The 22,343-nt window shown below is 38.2% G+C and overlaps 1 protein-coding gene across 8 annotated transcripts in view; it reads right to left on the bottom strand.

The window, feature by feature from the left end:
• The window catches only part of PCSK5 (proprotein convertase subtilisin/kexin type 5), a 449,309-nt gene that overhangs the window by 198,970 nt on the left and 227,996 nt on the right, over positions 1–22,343 (bottom strand). For 7 of the 8 annotated variants that reach the window (XR_003790774.1, XM_029202704.1, XM_029202698.1 and 4 more), the window contains one exon: positions 13,141–13,244. The exons of the other annotated variant lie outside the window; for it this stretch is intronic. Coding sequence is in view for 6 of the 7 variants with exons in the window: in XM_029202704.1 (XP_029058537.1) it covers positions 13,141–13,244 (104 nt within the window). In the remaining variant the exon portion in view is untranslated. The remainder of the gene's footprint in view (positions 1–13,140; positions 13,245–22,343) is intronic. 8 annotated transcript variants of the gene reach the window in all.

Genomic DNA, 22,343 nt, shown 5'->3' with positions numbered 1-22,343 from the left:
GAGGTTTTGTTTATTTAAAACAAAAAACAAAAAGGCTTCTATAAGAAAATGTGCCTGTATCTGTACGTATGTATATATATATATATATATATATTTTTAGGTTCTCTGCTAGATTCTGCATGGTTTTTTTTTTTGTAATTTAATTTTGTTTTTTTATACAGCAGGTTCTTATTAGTTATCTCTTTTATACATATTAGTGTATATATGTCAATCCCAATCTCCTAATTCATCCCCACCCCACTCTTCCCCTGGCTTTTCCCCCTTGGTGTCCATATGTTTGTTCTCTACATCTGTGTCTCTATTTCTGCCTTGCAAACCAGTTCATCTGTACCATTTTTCTAGATTCCACATATATGTATTAATATACAATAACTGTTTTTCTCCTTCTGACTTACTTCACTCTGTATGACAGTATCTAAATTCATCACTTCTCTACAGATGACCCAATTTCGTTCCTTTTTGTGGTTGAGTAATATTCCATTGTATATATGTACCACAACTTCTTTAGCCATTCGTTTGTTGATGGGCATTTAGGTTGCTTCCATGACCTGGCTATTGTAAATAGTGCTGCAATGAACATTGGGGTGCATATCTCTTTGAATTATGGTTTTGTCTGGGTATATGCCCAGTAGTGGGATTGCTGAGTCATATGGTAATTCTATGTTTAATTTTTTAAGGAACCTCCATACTGTTCTCCATAGTGGCTGTATCAATTTACATTCCCACCAACAGTGCAAGAGGGTTCCCTTTTCTCCAGTCTCTCCAGCATTTGCTGTTTGTAGATTTTCTGATGATGCCCATTCTAACTAGTGTGAGGTGATACCTCACTGTAGTTTTGATTCGCATTTCTCTAATAATTAGTGATGTTGAGAATCTTTGCATGTGCCTCTTGGCCATCTGTATGTCTTCTTTGGAGAATTGTCTATTTAGGTCTTCTGCCCATTTTTTGATTGGGTTGTTTTTTTTTACTATTGAGCTGCATGAGCTGTTTATATATTTTGGAGATTATCCTTTGTCCGTTGATTCACTTGCAAATATTTTCGCCCGTTCTGTGGGTTGTCTTTTCAGCTTGTTTGTAGTTTCCTTTGCTGTGCAAAAGCTTTTAAGTATCATTAGGTCCCATTTGTTTATTTTTGTTTTTACTTCCATTACTCTAGCAGGTGGGTCAGAAAAGATCTTGCTGTGATTTATGTCAGAGTGTTCTTCCTATGTTTTCCTCTAAGAGTGTTATAGTGTCCATTCTTACACTTAGGTCTTTAATCCATTTTGAGTTTATTTTTGTGTATGGTGTTAGGAAGTGTTCTAATTTCATTCTTCTACGTGTAGCTGTCCACTTTTCCCAGCACCACTTATTGAAGAGACTGTCTTTTCTCCATTGTATATCCTTCCCTCCTTTGTCAAAGATTAGTTGACCATAGGTGCATGGGTTTATCGCTGGGCTTTCTATCCTGTTCCACTGATCTATATTTCTGTTTTTGTGCCAGTACCATACTGTCTTGATTACTACACTTTGTAGTATAGTCTGAGGTGAGGGAGTCTGATTCCTCCAGCTCTGTTTTTTTCCCTCAAGATTGCTTTGACTATTCAGGGTCTTTTGTGTCTCCACACAAATTTTAAGATTTTTTTCTTCTAGTTCTGTAAAAAAAAAAATGCCATTAGTAATTTGATAGAGATTGCATTGAATCTGTAGATTGCTTTAGGTAGTATAGTCATTTTCACAATACTGATTCTTCCAATCCATGAACATGGTATATCTCTCCATCTGTTTGCACCATCTTTGATTTCTTTCATCAGTGTCTTATAGTTTTCTGAGTACAGGGCTTTTACCTCCTTAGGTAGGTTTATTCCTAGGTATTTTATTCTTTTTGTTGCAGTGGTAAATAGGAGTGTTTCCTTAATTTCTCTTTCAGATTTTTCATCATTAGTGTATAGGAATGCAAGAGATTTCTGGGCATTAATTTTGTATCCTGCAACTTTACGAGATTCATTGATTAGCTCTAGTAGTTTTCTGGTAGCCTCTTGAGGATTCTCTATATATAGTACCATGTCATCTGCAAATAGTGACAGTTTTACTTCTTCTTTTCCAATTTGTATTCCTTTTATTTCTTCTTCTTCTCTGATTGTCGTGGTTAGGACTTCCAAAACTATGTTGAATGACAGTGGCAGGAGTGGACATCCTTGTCTTTTTCCTGATCGTAGAGGAAATGCTTTCAGTTTTTCACCATTGAGAATGATGTTTGCTGTGGGTTTTTCGTGTATGGCCTTTATTATGTTGAGGTAGGTTCCTTCTATGCCCACTTTCTGGAGAGTTTTTATCATAAATGGGTGTTGAATTTTGTCAAAAGCTTCTTCTGAATCTAATGAGATGATCATATGGTTTTTATTCATCAATTTGTTAATATAGTGTATCACATTGATGGATTTGCATATATTGAAGAATCCTTGCATTCCTGGGATAAATCCCACTTGATCATGGTGTATGATCCTTTTAATGTGTTGCTGGATTCTGTTTCCTAGTATTTTGTTGAGGATTTTTGCGTCTATATTCATCAGTGAAATGGGTCTGTAATTTTCTTTTTTTGTAGTGTCTTTGTCTGGTTTTGGTATCAAGGTGATGGTGGCCTCGTAGAATGAGTTTGGGAGTGCTCCTTCCTCTGAAGTTTTTTTGGAAGAGTTTCAGAAGGATGGGTGTTAGCTCTTCTCTAAATGTTTGATAGAATTCACCTGTGAAGCCATATGGTCCTGGACTTTTGTTTGTTGGAAGATTTTTAATCACAGTTTCAATTTCATTACTTGTGATTGGTCTGTTGATATTTTGTATTTCTTCCTGGTTCAGTCTTGGAAGGTTATACCTTCGTAAGAATAACCAAATTCTTAAGAATTTGTCCATTTCTTCCACGTTGTCTATCTTATTGGTATAGCATTGCTTGTAGTAGTCTCTTACGATGCTTTGTATTTCTGCAGTGTCTGCTGTATCTGCTCCTTTTTCATTTCTAATTTTATTGATTTGAGTCCTCTCCCTCTTTTTCTGTCTGGCTAAAGGTTTATCAATTTTGTTTATATTCTCAAAGAACTAGCTTTTAGTTTTATTGATCTTTGCTACAGTTTTCTTTCTTTCTATTTCATTTATTTCTGCTCTTATCTTTATTATTTCTTTCCTTCTACTAACTTTGGGTTTGTTTGTTTTTCTTTCTCTAGTTCCTTTAGGTGTAAGGTTACATTGTTTATTTGAGATTTTTCTTGTTTCTTGAGGTAGGACTGTACTGCTATAAACTTCCCTTTTAGAACTGCTTTTGCTGCATCCCATAGGTTTTGCATCATCGTGTTTTCATTGTCATTAGTCTCTAGGTATTTTTTGGTTTCCTCTTTGATTTCTTCAGTGATCTCTTGGTTATTTAGTAACATATTGTTTAGCCTCCATGTGTTTGTGTTTTTACATTTTTTCCCTGTAATTGATATCTAGTCTCATAGTGTTGTGGTAGGAAAAGATGCTTGATATGATTTCAATTTTCTTAAATTTACCGAGGCTTGATTTGTGACCCAAGATGTGATCTATCCTGGAGAATGTTCCATGTGCCCTTGAGAAGATAGTATAATTTGCTGTTTTTAGATGGAATGTCCTATAAATATCAATTAAATCTATCTGGTCTATTGTGTCACTTAAAGCTTGTGTTTCCTTATTAATTTTCATTTTGGATGATCTGTCCATTGGTGTAAGTGAGGCATTAAAGTCCCCAACTATTATTGTGTTACTGTCGATTTCCTCTTTTATAGCTGTTAGCAGTTGCCTTATGTATTGAGGTGCTCCTATGTTGGGTGCATATATATTTATAATTGTTATAGCTTCTTCTTGGGTTGATCCCCTGATCATTATGCAGTGTCCTTCCTTGTCTCTTGTAACATTCTTTATTTTAAAGTCTATTTTATCTGACATGAGTATTGCTACTCCAGCTTTCTTTTTTTTTGGTATCCAGCTTTCTTTTGATTTCCATTTGCATGGAATATCTTTTTCCATCCCCTCACTTTCAGTCTGTATTTGTCCCTAGGTCTGAAGTGGGTCACTTGTAGACGGCATATATCCGGGTCTTGTTTTGTATTCATTCAGCGAGGCTGTGTTTTTTGGTTGGAGCATTTAACCCATTCACATTTAAGGTAATTATTGATACGTATGTTCCTATGACCATTTTCTTAATTGTTCTGAGTTTGTTTTTGTAGGTCCTTTTCTTCTCTTGTGTTTCCCACTTAGGGAAGTTCCTGTAGCATTTGCTGTAAAACTGGTTTGGTGGTGCTGAATTCTCTTAGCTTTTGCCTGTCTTTTGATTTCTTTTGATTTCTCCATCGAATCTGAATGAGATCCTTGCTGGGTAGAGTAATCTTGGTTGTAGGTTCTTCCCTTCCACCACTTCAAATATATCATGCCACTCCCTTCTGGCTTGTAGAGTTTCTGCTGAGAAATCAGCTGTTAACCTTAGGGGGGTTCCCTTGTATGTTATTTGTCATTTTTCCCTTGTTGCTTGTAATTTTTCCCTGTCTGTAATTTTTGTCAATTTGATTAGTATTTGTCTCGGCGTGTTTCTCCTTGGATTTATCCTGCCTGGGACTCTCTGTGCTTCCTGGACTTGGGTGGCTATTTCGTTTCCGATGTTAGGGAAGTTTTCGACTATAATCTCTTCAAATATTTTCTTGGGTCCTTTCTCTCTCTCTTCTCCTTCTGGGACCCCTGTAATGAGAATGTTGGTATGTTTAATGTTGTCCCAGAACTCTTAGGCTGTCTTCATTTCTTTTCATTCTTTTTTCTTTATTCTGTTCCGTGGCAGTGAATCCCACCATTCTGTCTTCCAGGTCACTTATCCGTTCTTCTGCCTCAGTCATTCTGTTATTGATTCCTTCTAGTATATTTTTCATTTAATTTATTGTATTGCTCGTCTCTGTTTGTTCTTTAATTCTTCTAGGTCTTTGTTAAACATTTCTTGCATCTTCTCGATCTTTGCCTCCATTCTTTTTCCAAGGTCCTGGATCATCTTCACTATCATTATTCTGAATTATTTTTCTGGAAGGTTGCCTCTCCACTTCATTTAGTTGTTTTTCTGGGGTTTTATATTGTTCCTTCATCTGGTACATAGTCCTCTGCCTTTTCATCTTGTCTATCTTTCTGTGAATGTGGTTTTCGTTCCACAGGTTGCAGGATTATAGCTCTTCTTGCTTCTGCTGTCTGACCTCTGGTGGATGAGGCTATCTAAGAGGCTTATGCAAGCTTCCTGATGGGAGGCATCAGTGGTGGGTAGAGCTGGGTGTTGCTCTGGTGGGCACAGCTCAGTAAAAGTTTAATCCACTTGTCTGCTTATGGGTGGGGCTGAGTTCCCTCCCTGTTGGTTGTTTGGCCTGAGGCAACCGAGCACTGGAGGCTATAGGCCCTTTGGTGGGGCTAATGGCGGGCTCCGGGAGGGCTGATGCCAAGGAGTACTTCCCAGAACTTCTGTTGCCAGTGTCCTTGTCCCCACGGTGAGCCAAAACCACCCCCCACCTCTGCAGGAGACCCACCAACATTAGCAGGTAGGTCTGGTTCAGTCTCCTGTGGGGTCACTGCTCCTTCCCCTGGGTCCTGATGCGCCTACTTTGTGTGTGCCCTCCGAGAGTTCAGTCTCTGTTTCCCCCAATCCTGTAGAAGTCCTGCAATCAAACCCAACTAGCCTTCAAAGTCTGATTCTCTGGGAATTCCTCCTCCCGTTGCTGGTCCCCCAGGTTGGGAAGCCTGACATGGGGCTCAGAACCTTCACTCCAGTGGGTGGACTTCTGTGGAATAATTGTTCTCCAGTCTGTGAGTCACCCATCCAGCGGTTATGGGATTTCATTTTATTGTGATTAAGCCCCTCCTACCATCTCACTTTCTCTTCTCCTTTGTATTTAGATGTGGGATATTTTTTTGGTGAGTTCCATTGTCTTCCTGTCGATGATTGTTCAGCAGTTAGTTGTGATTCTGGTGCTCTCACAAGAGGGAGTGAGCACACGTCCTTCTACTCTGCCATCTTGAACCAATCTCCTTGTATGTATATTCTGATAAGACTGTCTTGTCTTAAATCTTTTGGGGGCATCTTATTTTGGAACTGGATTCAGAATCCAATTATTAGTGATTCAAAGAACTCCATTTTGTTATTTATAGTTCCAATACACTTTTGGCCTGAAAACAACATTGGCCTTGGTTGACCACCCTTTGTAATTATGGGGTTTAGGGCTGATGATTTTTATCTTTGCCTGAAATATCAACTGTAACCACAAAATATCAAGCTTTGCTATCACGAAGGATAGCCAAACTCATTTGCTGAAAGAAGAGTTTTAAAAACACCTAAGGAAGTCCAGCCTCATTAGAATTAGCGAAATCGAGTTTCATCAGGTGATTACACGAAAAGAGACATCAACTGTCTCTTAAGTATACAAATTTTGCATATTGTTAAAAATCACATTTTAAGCTTATAGCTTTTATACTGTATACTAATGATTAAAGAGTTGATAGGACATTGATAGCTACAGTCAGTTCAGATTTTTGTCATTAGTTCTTATGCTGAAATAATTACAACTTTCAAAATTTAGCACGTTGAAGTCAACTTGATGTTTAAACATTAACATTAATTTGCAAAACAGAATTTTAGTTGTGTTTATATATGATTATAGTATAGTCATTGATATGCGATTATGGGATAAAAGGTATGAAGACATATTGTGATAACTTCATTACAAAGTAATACATTTTCTCTTGCCCACTCAGGTATTTAATTAATTTCAGTCGCAAAATAGCATTCTAATTCACAACATAGTTTCATATCTTTATCCTCATTTCACAGTAGAAAGCTGTGACATATGAAAATACACTTTTAAGACTCTTTTCTTTGTCAAGGTTTTTTTTATGTTTGGTATTTTGCAATTTCAAAGCACTTTTCTTTCAACTCAGCCTTCTCATTATGTTTGGTATTTGTTACCCACATTCTAAAAACCCAAGATACAAAAATGTTAATTGGCTTCCTCAAAGGCCAAAGAAAATATCAATAATAGACTCTACTAGAATAAAGTTCTTAAGATTGTGGCAAAGCCACAAAACTACTCCAAACATAATTCCCTTCATTAACTAATTATGTTTTGTAAAGAGATAATAGTCGTACAGTACAACCATTGTTTTAATTCTATTTTGAAGATGGATTTTAAGTGTGAAACCACATGCATTTAAAACTTTTGTATTTAGGGATGAAAAAACAGAACAAAACACCCCCAAAGTCTAACAAACCTAACACTACCATTCAAAGACCAGTGCAGAGAAAATAACATTTTTCATTTGCAGAAGATATTTTAAAATCTCACATATTTAGTAGGTATGAATAGAACACTCTTATGGGGCAAGTAGACATTTTGGATACAAGACTCCGGATTAAGCAATGACCAAGCAGACTGCTGTCAGGGGTTCTATATTGCTGTTCCCAGGTAGATATTTAGGTAAATCATCCACCAGACAAAAGAATAAACGTAAAATCCCTAAATTATGTGTGATTCATATCTTTTTTTATAAATGAGCAAGAAGGTAAGCTCATATATTCAGTGATCAATGAATGCAAAAATAAAAGGTTTTAAGTTAATAAATGCATAGGAGTTCATAGAATACAATGGAATAAACAAAGAATCTTGAAAGAAAATCAGGTGGTGTTTGTAGGGAGCAAATTTTATTAGGTAGGATCAAATGTACTTACATCCCTCTCTGCATTTTAAGAGAAGAACTAAATGCCTTATTTCTGAAAATAGGATCAGGACTGAAGTCAAGCATCTGATTCAAACACCCCCTCTGACACTGACCACATGAATAATGTTTCACTTTGACCTTTCTTTGAAAACATGATGTGCAGATTTCCAGTTAAGGTACAATTATGTAGCTTTAATCATAGCTACCAACATCACATCAGCATGCTAGGTGGCAAAGATAAGATATTATTTGTACAGTGACATAATAAAATACAATATAGCTTTACCCTTTCAAATGGTAACATATCAGATATCACTTTATATACTCAAAAAGAAAAATAAAAACACCACATTTCAAAACCTTTAGTTTCAGTTCAACACATGGCATGCTTAATGGCTTCAGCACATCTAATTCTTTTTAATAAGTGTTAAAACTGAAAGCAAGACAGGTAGGTATTAAAAATATATTGGAACATCTTAAGATTACCAGCCCTAACAGTGGAAATAAAATGACGGCGATTAAAAGTAATAAAGGTTATTAAAAGTTAAGGGCCTTTGAGGCTAAGAAGTCATGTTAGACTGTCAATTGTTTTCCCCATGGTGGGAAATCAGTTAGAAATTAAAAAAAAAATCTAGTAGTTTAGTTGTGGTCAAAGAAAGAGTCAGTGGAGGATGGGGAGGTTTCAGCAACATGCTGGTAGAAAAAAAGAGACTTACATAGTCTGGGAGGGCAGTGAAATGGAAGGCGTGGTAACCTCGCTCACTTAGTTGTCATTTTTGATTTTCAATGACATTTTTTTCATTCTTTCGCCTAGTAAAGATGACAGAAGTTCCTAATTTATTATCTGACGTCTATTCCTCCTCCTAGATTTAAGAGAGTTTAACTGTAAAATATCAAGTCATCATATCCAAATACAGACACTTTGAAAAAAACTACAGCACCGATGTTGCATGCATTCAATTATACTTCTCATAACTGCATCCGCAAACCAGAGATAAGGACATGGGGGAAAGATTCAGCGAGCACAGCCCAGGAGGCTGGGGGAGAAAGGGGGAATCTGCAGGGTCTTCAGATTAAAGCAGTAGGAGGGAGGGGCTCATAACAAAGAGTCACGTTCTTCCTGAAAGGCTGTGAGCCATGGATTCTAGAAGAATGCAGAATTCAAGTCCTCTGCATGGCTCTAGGATCCATATACTCTATAGGTACAAACGGAGCTGGTCAAAATGTAAATGACACTCCACAAGAGAGACTCTCTCATCAGATGCCTTCTGCTGCTCAGGCTGGGCTGCATTTTAGGTGATGAGAGAAGGATCATTGATACTTCTATAAACATGAACCTGGCAGATTGGCTGGGCTTGACTGAAGGGATAAAAAAGTGCAGTGTAGATTTCTGTTCTGTGTGTAAATCATAGCACAGCCAGATCAGAGCAGGCAAAGTCACGGGGCCCCGGACGTTTCCTTCTAATTCTCCTCTTTGGTTGCACTTCATTCAGCATGTGTTGGGCTGGGCTGCTGAAGGTGCGCAGGAAATATTTGTGAATAAATGAATGAAGAGACTGCATAACTTAAATTCCTTGAAGAAAACCACCCTGAAGGGGAAAACCCTCAATTCTACAGCTGATTTGTACATTTTCAGGAGCACGAGGGCGGTATTAAAAACAGTAGAAAAGAAAAAAAATAGGAAAGACTTATCGTAAGAGCAAAGGGAAAAAAAGGAGAAAGAAGTAATATTGAAGAACCCCCCAAACAAACAATTTAATGCCAAAGTCATCTCCAAGCACTGCAAATGTTGCTCAGTAGCAAAATACTGGAATTCGGATTTTTAGTTCTGTAGTGGCAAATACCACATCTGTTCATGTGGTCTCATACAAATACTTTCCTATTCTCGTGCATAATCTCAGATTCTTCGCTAGGTGCATGATATTTATTATTAAAGAAACTATCTCTGGAGGAGGTTTAAAGTCAAAAGGTGTCTGAAATTTAGCTAGGATCATTCACAGGATGAACAAATCTAAATAACATCTAGTTCGTTTCCATAGGTATGCATTCATTGGATTATGTTTATTTTGAAAAACAAATCTTCTGCAAGATATTTTAACTATAAGAGATTATTATTATTATTGAAGAAGCATCAAGACATAATCATCTTAGTTCAATTAACATTGTTAAAAATTAAGGTACCATTAGCATAAAAATGTTGATGAGTGGCTTCCAGCTTTGGGGCTGGCTTTACTTTGAACTGATCTCAATATAGGATCGTTTATAGAGTGCGACCATAATGAGAGCACATAGGAAGGGGAAGAAAGTTCTCTGCACCCAGCTCATCAGTATGCAGCTCCGCTCTCAGAGAAACACACAGAGGAGCCAGTCCTTCAAGGGCAACTTCCTTGCCTGAATGCAATCTGTTCATGCCAGTTAACAAGAAGCCAGCAGCTGCTTCTGGAAGGAATCCCCTTCCAGGAGGCAGGAATCCAGGCCCATAACACATGTGGGTAAGAGTAGATCAAGTCTGCCTTGAGAGGAGACCCACACCAGTCTAGTTCCTGTAACATCTGGCTCTGTTCCCTGCTTCGGATGGACCACACATGGGTAGGTCTGGAGAAATGTAAGGACATTGTGTGAAATGCACTTGGCAGGGTCTGGGGAAAGACTGATCTGTAGGGTGTTGGCTTCTCCAAAGTTATCAGTGAGAACTAAGACTATCAAGTCTATTGATGGCAAGACCCCAAAACCTAACTGGTTGCTACCCTGAGCTGCTTCTGCTTTACCTGATGAGAAGGAAATTCACATGTTCGTACTGACGGCCCCACTGCAGAAGAGTACCTGCTAAGCAATTTATGAAATTCTGGTGGTTTCAAAAACAAAAACAAAAACCCACTCTTCAGACAAGTTAAATCTCTCAACATGAGGGCACAACAGCAAGCCCAGGGAAGCACAGGTGTTTTCAGATTCGTTTCATACCTACATCTCACTCAGCGTTAGGACTAAACCAAGTGGTAAGAGGGAGTGCACCCAGGGCTGCAGGCTTCTGCTTGCAGGCAACTTCCGTTTTCTCCTAAGGAGAAACATTTGGCCATGTGTTCCCTCTAAGCAACGCCTGCAAAAGCTGGCTGACCTAATTTAAAATATGAGCTCTCATTGCATGAACCTCTTCCAAGCCTTCACTATTTTTTGTTCGTTCAGACCTTATTCCATAAAAAGTCAGCCCATCTTTTTCCAGTCCTAGTGACCTGCATTCTCTCCTTCCCGGAAGCATGTCACTTCTCCTGCTAGCCTCTGCCTTAATCACTTTTATTTGTGGGACGCTAGGGAGGGGATGGGAATGCTTCGAGTAGGGAAGAAAATAACTCTTAAAAAAATCATTCTTATTATGATCATGTTTAGATGAAATATGGGGCTTGCCATCAACAAAATTACAAAACAATTCCACTGGGAGTCCAGACGGTTCAGGGTAATTCATCTATGAAAAAGTGAACTTTAATTGTTACTCTTGGCAGCAATCTAAGAGAAGAGTGAAATATTATACTAAATATTGCCACGTGCAATAGTAAAATGTCTTTCCTCCCTGCCAGAAGCAGTGTATGGCCCCCTTCATACTCAGGTTTGGATCTGGTGATTTAGTCTAAATCCTCGGCTTCCCCCTCTCCAAAACCAACAGAGGTTTTCAAAAGAGTTGCATTTTTTATTAGAACCATTTGCTCTTTTTAAGTTGCCAAAAAGGAGTAAGTAAAACTAAGACTTTTATTTGGGTTAAAGTTGATTCCTCAGCCTCATTGAGGTCAATGTACTTAGTCTGTGAACCTTCTACTAAGAAGTTCATTGCAGTGTTGAACCAGCCAGTGTTTTGATCCCTTCTTCCCCCCTCCCCAAACCCAACCCCTTGGCTGCCTGCATTTTTAGAGTCGGGGCTGGAAGCATGGGGAAGCTAATCAAAAGGAAACGTACATATGGCAAATTGCATCCTGGATTTTCTAGAACAATTGAAATTTCAAATATTTTTGATGCTGCACATGACATTTGCTATCCTGGTACCACGTGTCTTGATTTGGGCTTCAGAAAATGTGATCCCAACAGGTATTTACAATGCTTTAGATTCAAAGCTCATTGAACACTGCTGCATTATAAAGTTTACGAGCACAGAAAGGTATTTGATAATACTCGAAAGCAGGGGGACATTCTTGTTTTCTAAAAGTGAAGTCTTCAGTGAAGATGTTAAAGAACTCTTTTATACGGCGCTGGTTCCCTGGCATGTTGATAGGTTTTGGCAAAGCATGATTAGTAACCTGCTTGCAAATAATTTTTAAAATTACACTTATTTTCAGCATGAATATTTATATACATTGGGTATAATACATTAAGGCTATATTAAGATCATATGTAAGATATGCTATGTCGATAATATTATTCAGCTTCTAAATTGTTTAAGTTGCGGAAGTTAGGGCCCAGAAAAATTAAATGACTTGCCCAGGGTTATCCAGCTTATTACCAATGATCTGAGGACCAGCACTGTAATTTTTAATTAGATATTCCTTATGTTATAGAATACTGTTTTTCATCCATAGGGATATATAATGATACAAAGATTATTTGGGAGTAAATTTAAGTCTGCAGATACAACAAAAAGTAATCTCTGTTGTAACTTAAATTAATGGATTAAAATTTAGATTATCTGAAACCTGAGTAAAGGACATCTGCTTTATATAATTATTTTCTTTTGATTATAGCATATGTTATGGATGACAATAAACAAAATGGCTACCATTAGTAAGATAGCTTGATGGAACTAGAATCCCCATCAGCCATGGGAAAAATAGTCAGCACTTATTTATATCCTGTGCACACTTGCCTAAGACTGCGCATTATAAAGCTTCATAAGAACTTTTAGTTTATGTAAAGTAACGTCTTAGAATTATGCCTGTTTTTCTGTTTGTGGAAGGTTTGAAGAAAAAAAACAAAAACAACAAAAACAAAATATGTAGAAAAGCATAGCCTAGCAACTAACAGTGCTACCCTCAAACGAACAAAAGATACCAGCTATTATTAACTGGAAGTAATCACTCCAGAAGGTAAGGAATTTTTAAATACATTGTTACAAATACCTCTCAGATAATCGATGACACCAAAGAATAAACTAATAAGGAGCCCCATAGGTCGACAATACTTGGGAGTTGGTTACCTTTAAAGAAACTGACCTATGATGTGGGAAGCCAAGGAAATCTGCCTTAAATGTGTTGTTTTAATTAAAAAAAAAAAAAAAGGAACCTGCCTTTTTTTTTTCCTACTAAGAGGTCAAGCTCTTCCTGTGTCAGTACAAAATTTAAAGTTTCTTTGGATGGGTTCTATTTCCTGCTCTCCATTTAAAATGGGGGAAAAATAAAAATATTTTGCCTGTGACAAAATATGAAAGAAGTTCTCACCCTTAAAACCAGCAGCATTGGTTTTCCAGTCATTAGCGTTCAAATGTCCTGCACGGGAAGTCCTTACAATAACATGCTGCACGTCTCTCCAGGTCAGAAACGGACTGGGGAAAGACAAGGTAAGAATCATTGTACCAAAAAAAAAAAAAGATGGGGGAAGCAGAGAGTCACAAGCAAATTAAAAAAGCAAAAGCAGAAGGGCAAAGTACTAAAAACAAAGGGTCAGCGATTTGGGTTTGGGATAAACAAATGCCAAATGCCGCTCTTGTTCTCATCTTGGAGAAGTGACATTAGTCTCAGGGAGGCAGAAAATGTAACCTTTAATTTGAGAAATAATGTGATATTAGTCAGTGTAAGTTTTTAAAAGGGTGAAGATTTCCAGTTTTCTCAACAAAATGGCTCCCAATTCTGGCCCTGTCATCCTTCGTGTAGACTCTTGCATCATCATAAGAAAATTACAACAAGCTAAAATCAAAACTGAAGGGCTCTTGAACATTCCTTGTTCAGTTGTTTAGCCAGGCACTTGATTTTAATTTAACAAAGAACTTAGCAATGTTAACCATTCTGGATGGATGTGTGGGATACAGAAAAAGTCTCAACTGAAACCAAGTCTTCATTTTCAGTGTTCTCAAAGGAAGAGGATGTGGTACAGAGCCCAAAACTGGGTACCCAGGCACAGAAAACTATGGGAGTGTCTTAATTTGCAATAAATAGTTATTAAATTATTGGATACCTATTTCTTATGGCTGTTGGCACTGAAGATCACAAAGACACTACTGAATGGTAGATACTTTCATCAAAGAACTGCAATACTAATAAACACACAGAAAACAAATCCAAGTACATATACACAGTCTTTTGTTCTCTTTCAAAGAACATGTTATTTACTAAAGGCATTTGACTCAGTGCATGCATGAAATTCTCTAATCAGGATACTTATTCAATTCAGTCTTGAATGTGAGGTGTGACAATTTTTTTACTTAACTAGGAAATATGGCAACTTATCATGCAGCTTGTGTAGTTATTTTCTTTGCTTCTCATCTGCCACCTTCATTTTAGAAGGATATTTGCAAAGGATGGGTCGGAACATTTGAAGGAGGAGAGACAATGACTTGCTACCTTCCTAGAAGTGTGACGGGGGGCATGTGGTAATCTCTGTACCCCCTCATATGGACACGTACACACACTGGTGTCTCCCAGGCAGAGGGAGAACGTGGTATCTTTATAGCTAATTTTCAATGAGGAAGCTGCACACTGCTCACTCGATACCACGTTTTCCTAACACACTCAGCATATACGTGTTTTTGAGGGTGGCCTCCTAATGAGATGGGGCCCAGTGATCAGATTCTGGTTCCTTCATTTTCTACATATGTGAAATTGACTTCCCAAAGTGTCAGTTTCCCCACTTAGAATGTGGATGTTAATATCTACTTTACTTGCTGTACCAACTGAATCAAAGTATAGCTGTCCCGTGAACAATGCGGAGGTTAGGGGCGCCGACCCCTGAGCAGTCAAAAGTCTGAGTATAACATATAGTTGGCCCTCCGTAGCCACGGTTCTGAATCCATATATTCAACCAACAGCAGATCATGTACTACGTATTTAGTGAAAAAAATCTGCGTATAAGCGGACCTGTGCAGTTCAAACCTATGTTGTTCAAGAGTCAACTGCCATGCCAAGTACTTAACCTTGTTCCTGGTGCATAATAAACCATTATAAGTGGTAGATAGTACATCATTTTGCTAAAGTAAGAGCCACAGTTCCTATTTAGTGATTTGAAAATGAAGGAGATGGGGAGAGAAAAGTACTACAGAGTTCTTATACCTTTTTGTTATGTTCTCAGATTCCAAATGAAAGAGAAATATTACTGCCATTTTCAAAGTTTCTATAAGGGACAAGATAGGATCTCGACTATTTTGTAAGGTTGCATTAATAGAAGAACTTATACTAAGGGATTAAAACCCATCCACGTGGGTTTGAAAGATATGAGAACAATGGAAGAAGAATTATTTTTGTTTTGATACAACACTTGTTAGGAGCCAACTTCAGAACCTGACAAGCCACAAAACTCTGAATAAAGGGAGGGAGGTTGTGTGATGGATCCCAGGAGGCACGGAAGTTTTGCTTCTAAAACAGTTGGTATGATTTGGCCCTTAGCTGGCTAATAGTGAATCCACAACAAAATTTAACAGAGTCCATGCACTACAGTCAGGAAAATTAGGAGAATGAGTCCAGGGAAAATTCTGAATGCTACTCTCAACATAAGACGTTCTAGCTCTGCCTGAAATGCGATGCTAATCTCCATTCCCTTTTCCAGTGTAGTTACTTGGGTGAGGGGCGAAAACAACAGAAAAGCTCAGTCTGGAAAGACATTCCAGCCCCTTATTTATGGGAAAGCAAAATCCTCTCAAGTGAACATGTATGTTTTTATTTTTTCATGAGCAAACAGCAAGACCCCTAAAAGTACACTTGGATGTGATAAATATGTCTAACTCAACCTTGTAATTTTAAAATAACATTTAACACACAGTTAAACCTTTCACATTTTAAATGTTATCCTTCAGGGAAAAAAAAGAAAAGAAAAGAAACAACACAAGCTTCCCTGTTACCTATCACCAGGGCAAAATTCCTTTAGAAATATCAAGCACAAGGTTCTGGTCACTGGGAGACCATTTCCCTAGTGACCCTTAGCTCTAAAAATAGAATAATAATAACAGAACAGGAAACACTTATCTTGTAGCTTAAGCAGTTGTATTCAGGCAGATTCAGGAAGCCTCCTGCATTCAACTCAGCCTGAAGAAATGAGAGTTACTTGCTCTCATGCTGAGTTGCACAAACTAATTCTTCTTGGAGTGCTTGTAATTAGAAGGGAGAAATGACCTTCAGGAAATTGAAACTACACATGGAAAGGAGGCATTCAGATAATTTTACTGTGACATTTGATAACGTACAACTTCAGAAATGATTTAATTTCAAAATTTCCTGAATTTCACCAAAATAAGGGAGAAATATGGGAAACCAATGGATTTTTGAATCAGTGGTGTTCCTACCTGTGGGAGGGTAATTAATTATAGCTCAGGAAATAGGCATAGGTTAAGTGGCTAGTATCCTGAGAGGACTTTTATTTAGGGGAAAGTCTGATTCACATTTTATGACCTATTTGTATTTATGCTCACAGGGATGATGTAGGAACGAAGAAGTCATCAAACGTGGGGTAAACCACATACAGAGTGAAAGAAGAGTGCCCTGTGCCATGAACACCACAGTCCACAATGGTAACATAGGTCCTCCTAAAACTTACCCCCTCCTGCCAATTACCCTGGACCCACACACTCCAGTGGCCTCTGAAAACCAATACCCTTTTCACCACCAAAGCACCAAAAGATCTGGGGCAAATAATAATCAAAAAGGCCAAAAGTCTAACCAACCTAGACAAAAAGCAGTTTCTCGCAACTCTGAGCCCGGTGACCACCAGTCTCACAATGAGCCACCAGGAGCTATGCCACGTACCCCTCAGGTTTCTTCCTGGAATTATTGACAGTTACCCCTGAATAACAATATACACTAAAAGGTCACATTTATAAATGCCTGCAAAACGTGGCTAGTTAACAATGACCTTTCAAGGCAATACAACGTACATGATTTTCTGGGGAGTCCTGTATGTATCATCTTTTTCTGTAAGGAAGTTTTGCATCCTTTGATGACCGCAAAATAATAAGCAACATTTAGTGAACACTTGGCCAGGGAGAGGTACTGTAGGTTGTATATGCACTATCATTGTGTAATCTAAAAAAATCACAGGATAGAGGTAAAATTTTTATTCCCATTTCACAGATGACAAAAGTGAGACTTTGAGTTCCACACAGTAACTCAGGGACATATAGGTAGGTCGTGGTAGAGCTACAATTCAAACCAGCTGCACTTGGCTATGATAGTATGCTATCAATCACTATTTAATACCATCTCCACATGGACCCATAAAGGTGAAATGAATGTACACACAGTGGCTTGTCAGGTGGTTCTCTAACAGCTGGATCAGGAAGCCAAGTGTGGCATGTTCTGTCCTCATGGTCATACAATTTTTGTGCCCATACTCTCTCTCTCTCAACTCAGTTGGCTGAGTTTTGTTTGCAACAGAATTCAGGAGATTCTTGAGTCCTAATTTGATTTTCAGGTTCCAAAGGCCTAACTTCGGCACATTCTATCAAGAAGGTAAACAGAAAGATACTGAACTAGGAAAAATCATACTCTTTTTATAAAATAATATTTTATACTAGATGTCATAACATTGTATCTTTTCTTAACATTTGCTATGAACTTGTCACCTTGCCTGACACGCTCACACTTTGATGTGGTTTAAAGCCTGATTAGGTAACTCTTCTCCAATAAGGGAACCTCAGCTGAACCTCATCTCAAACACTTCTAGTCTCCAGCTGCAAAAATAGGATCAAGAACAACACTATCACTACCTGGTGTTTGTATTACATTTTTGTTCTGAGCAGTTCAAAGTATTTCATGGGCCCAACAACAGGTTTTAGAAGAAGTAGGACATATCCTGGGAGAGACATTCTGTCTAGTGCTTCTTGTTGGACGTCTAAGTGCAACTGCTAGCACTTAAAAAAAAAATTCCCTCCCTAAGAGTTTTCCCAGATAATTCTGCACACTTGTGAATAAACCTGTACTTGGTGGTCCTTAAAAACAAGGACCAAGGGCTTCCCTGGTGGCACAGTGGTTGAGAGTCCGCCTGCCGATGCAGGGGACACGGGTTCGTGCCCCGGTCCGGGAAGATCCCACATGCTGCGGAGCGGCTGGGCCCGTGAGCCATGGCCACTGAGCCTGCGTGTCCGGAGCCTGTGCTCCGCAACGGGAGAGGCCACAACAGTGAGAGGCCCGCGTACCACAAAAAGAAAAAAAAAACAAAAAACAAAAACAAGGACCAATTTTAAATCCTGAGTGACTGATTCACCTGCATTTATTAAAGAGAAAAAAGAACTCACCTTCCCCCTCCAAGCCCCCAGATGGATTTATCATCATAGGCAGTTTAAGGACAACTGATAAAAGGAAAAACGAATACACATCTTGTTATAGAAAAAGAATAGATCAATAAGAGGAGCAATAGCGAATCCAGATAATGAAAACCGTTTCCTAAACAGGACAATCATCTTTAAATACAAGAGTGATTCCATCTAAAGCAAGGATGAGCGATTACGTGGACCAGACCTATAGGGAAACAGCATGAGCAATCAGCAATCATCAAATAGCCAACTTACTAGTCAACCAAAAATCCAAGGCCAAAGCAGTCTCCTTTTATGTTTCTCAAGATTGTGTAAAAGGAAAATGGGAATCAGTAGCCAGAAAATGAATGCCATTGTACAGATGCTAAATAAGTCAGCAATTATGGGAAAGGATTCATTGTGAGCTGGAAGAACCAAGATGAGGCGGAAGTGTTTAAAGCCTGCAGAGATTGAGCAAAAACATTACTCTGACTGCAGCCAGTGTGTGCCAACGATGATTCAAGAATAAAATACAGATCTTTCAACAAAGGAAACCAATCTTCTTTTGTCAGGTAATGAAGAGCCCAAAGGGATCGCCAGGTGGTGAGTCCCACTACGAGCAGGAGCGTATCCCTAATGGGAGTGCGTTTGTTCTGTGTTCTATATTAATTCAAAAGTCCCGGGTCTAAAGCTGGGTTGCAGTAACAGGAAACACAGTTAATAATACCTCCAGATTTAGAAATATGATTTGTACTGGTAGCACCAGGGTCCCTGCTTATGATCCATCCACACCTGAATGAAAGCAGAAAAGATAAAAGAAAAACCTGGTTTGAGAGCACCTAAGTCAAATTTTTATTTTACTCTCTTGTGAAACCACTCACCGACTCCCTGAATCTAGTCTAAACCAAAGGTGTGGAAATTTGGTTTATAAACACACTTAAGATAGCCCCCAATTTACAAAGAAAAATTCTGTCATTTAAACTGAAGTGCCTTCTTTCCATTATAAATCCCAGCTTATCTGTAGGATTTGTCATTATACCTGAAAGACATCAATAGGTTCTCTGCAGCCTCAAAAATGATTATTTTGTTTGTAAGCTCAATAATAATTTCCTTGAAATACTTTGTTATGTAAATGCTTATGGAGTAAAACCTGATGAGTGGTCAGCCGGAGGTACACTAAGTTGAGATCACATGCATTGAAATCAATTCATGATCATGAAACCTTCTTTCCACCTGCTCTTGTGGTACACTCAATTCCCTCTGAGAATATTACCCTGAGACTATAAATTCTGGCCATTCTAAAGCCCTCGCTCCTAAAAGGAACCCTCTGTTGGGGGGAATGTAAATTGGTGCAGCCACTATGGAAAAGAGTATGGAGGTTCCTCAAAAAACTCGAAATAGAGTTGCCATAGGATCCAGCAATCCCACTCCTGGGCATATATCTGGAGAAAACTCAAATTCGAAAAGATACATGCACCCCAATGTTCACAGCAGCACTATCTACGATAGCCAAGACATGGAAGCACCTAAGTGTCCATCGACCAAAGAAGATGTGGTATATATATATATACAACGGAATGTTACACAGCCATAAAAAAGAATGAAATAATGCCATTTGCAACAACATGGATGGACCTAGAGATTATCATACTAAGTGAAGACAGACAGAGAAAGACAAATATCATATGATATCACTTATATGTGGAATCTAAAAAAATGATACAAATGAACTTAATTACAGAACAGAAATAGATCCAGACATAGAAAACAAACTTATGGTTACCAAAGCGGAAAGGTTGGGGTGGGGGAGGGATAAATTAGGAGTTTGGGATTAACATATACACACATATATAAAACAGATAACCAACAAGGACCTGCTATATAGCACAGGGAACTATACTCAATATTTTGTAATAACCTATAAGGGAAAAGAATCTGAAATGCATATATATACACACACACATATATATGTATATATAACGGAATCACTTTGCTGTATACCTGAAACTAACACAACATTGTAAATCAACTATACTTCAATAAAAAATAAAAATTAATTTAAAAAATAGGCCTCTGTCTTTATGCAACCATAACCTGGAATCTAAATCCGACTCTCTTTTTTGTCCCCAGTCTTTGAAATTGTTTGAAGTAGACCAAATGTGTTGGTATGAGAGCTTCCTCCCTAAGTTTATCCTGGTCAAGCTGGGAGAAACTCAGGTCTGGGAAAGAAACTGGAGGACACAGCTTACTCCCCCTTTTCTGCTAATTTTGTAGGCTACCTAACACTGGGCATGAATAAATACATAATTCTAAGGTAACTGACCTTGTCCTGCAGAAGGACACTGTGGCCCCCATTATTTATTTCTAATTAAATTTTTTAAAAAATAAATTTATTTATTATTTTTGGCTGTGTTGGGTCTTTGTTGCTGTGTGCGGGCTTTCTCTAGTTGCAGCGAGCGGGGGGCTACTCTTCATTGCAGTGTGCGGGCTTCTCATTGCGGTGGCTTCTCTTGTTGTGGAGCATGGGCTGTAGAGCGCACAGGCTTCAGTAGATGCAGCACGTGGGCTCAGTAGTTGTGGCTCACGGGCTTAGATGCTCTGCAGCATGTGGGATCTTCCTGGACCAGGGCTTGAACCCTGTCCCCTGCATTGGCAGGCGGATTCTTAACCACTGCGCCACCAGGGAAGCCCTCTAATTTAAATTTGTTCTCAAAATAATAAACATAGTTTCTAATCACACGAGAATGGTATAAATTGTGCTTTACAGTCAGGAAGACTTCGGGTAAATCATGACCTGCTACTTAATAGGTCTGTCACCCTAGTAGCCTATTTACTAAAATTCTCTGGACTCAGTTTCCCACCTGAAATGTGGAGACAAGTTCATTAGCTCAAATTCTTGGTTGCAAGAATTTGAGGTAATGAATATAAAGTGCCTGGCACATGAAAGGTTCTCAAAGACAGCAGTCATTATGATTACTTGAACCACCTATCATCCCAGAAAAATTCAGAAGAACCACTTTCTGAATTTATACTAGCATCTGATGAACTGTCACTTAATTAAGCTAAGTTTTCCTCTATGCTCCTAAATTTTAATACTATGTTTTTTAGTTTCTGTAATAGATGAACAAAATAGCATCTTCAACACCTTGGTATATTTCTGCTTAGTGAAATAATAATGCTACTAAGATGTGTCAAAAAGCTCTGGTTTTAAAAGCTGATGGAGGAGGCAGCAACTGGTTGGGAAAGAACTGTTTGTACCCACTGTGATTGTAATAAACCCTCTCTATTTGTGGGAAGATCTTCCCTTTGGATGGTTGGCCATTGATGTGATGTTGTAAAGGATGGTGAATTGTTCTTTGGTTTGATATCCTAGTGCTTTTCAAGTACCAAATGTTAGGATGAAGACTTTGAACGTACTTATTCGCTTAACTGAACTACCAGACTGAAGTGTTTTGAAACTTTTTCTACGTAGTTCGAGGATCTGCAGAGTTCTCACCTCAAAAGCCAGCAGGTGAACCCTTGGACAGGCAACAAAAACTATTTGGTTGCATCTCTGTTATCACTATTATTTTAAATTACTTTACAGCATTTTTCCTCTCATTATTTTTTTCCTATTAAGTACAAAGAATGAAAACGATCCCTTTCTACATGCTTATGTTTTTAAACAAAGGTTTTCAAAGTTCAGCTTTAATTTTAAAGTTAAATGAAAATGATTAAGCATTTTGGATTCTAGAATTTTAAGTAAATGTTATTCTATTTTAGACACTCCTGGTTCATTATGTAAACTCCTACCAATCTTTTTAATTATTAGATTTCAGTAGTGACAAAAAATATTTTTCAAAAATTTCATGCCACACACACACACACACACACACACACACACACACACACACACACTCCGAGGAAAAGATCAACTGAAATGAATAGAAATCTATTACAACAATTTTGGAGGCATTTTAAATAACCCTATGGCTGATGTGACTGGACTGAAAAAAATACTGTTTAACTTTCCCATACTTCACATTAAGAAAACAAAGCTGGCTTGTCACCTAAAGGAAAGTAGAGGGAATAAAAGGAACAAAACCCCTCAAACCTCAGCCCTGTTTCCCTGTCTCCCAAATTAAAGACCCAAGACATTAATGGGCTAAAAATGCAGGTACATAATTCCCTACCGGACAAGAACTCCTTTTTTATTTTCAAGGCAGCCCA

Source organism: Monodon monoceros, unplaced genomic scaffold (genome assembly GCF_005190385.1).
Source record: "Monodon monoceros isolate NGI ecotype Baffin Bay Population unplaced genomic scaffold, NGI_Narwhal_1 Super_Scaffold_5, whole genome shotgun sequence".
NCBI lineage: Eukaryota > Metazoa > Chordata > Mammalia > Artiodactyla > Monodontidae > Monodon > Monodon monoceros.
Note: the sequence above shows the minus strand (reverse complement) of the source record. Positions and strands in the feature narration are given on the sequence as shown.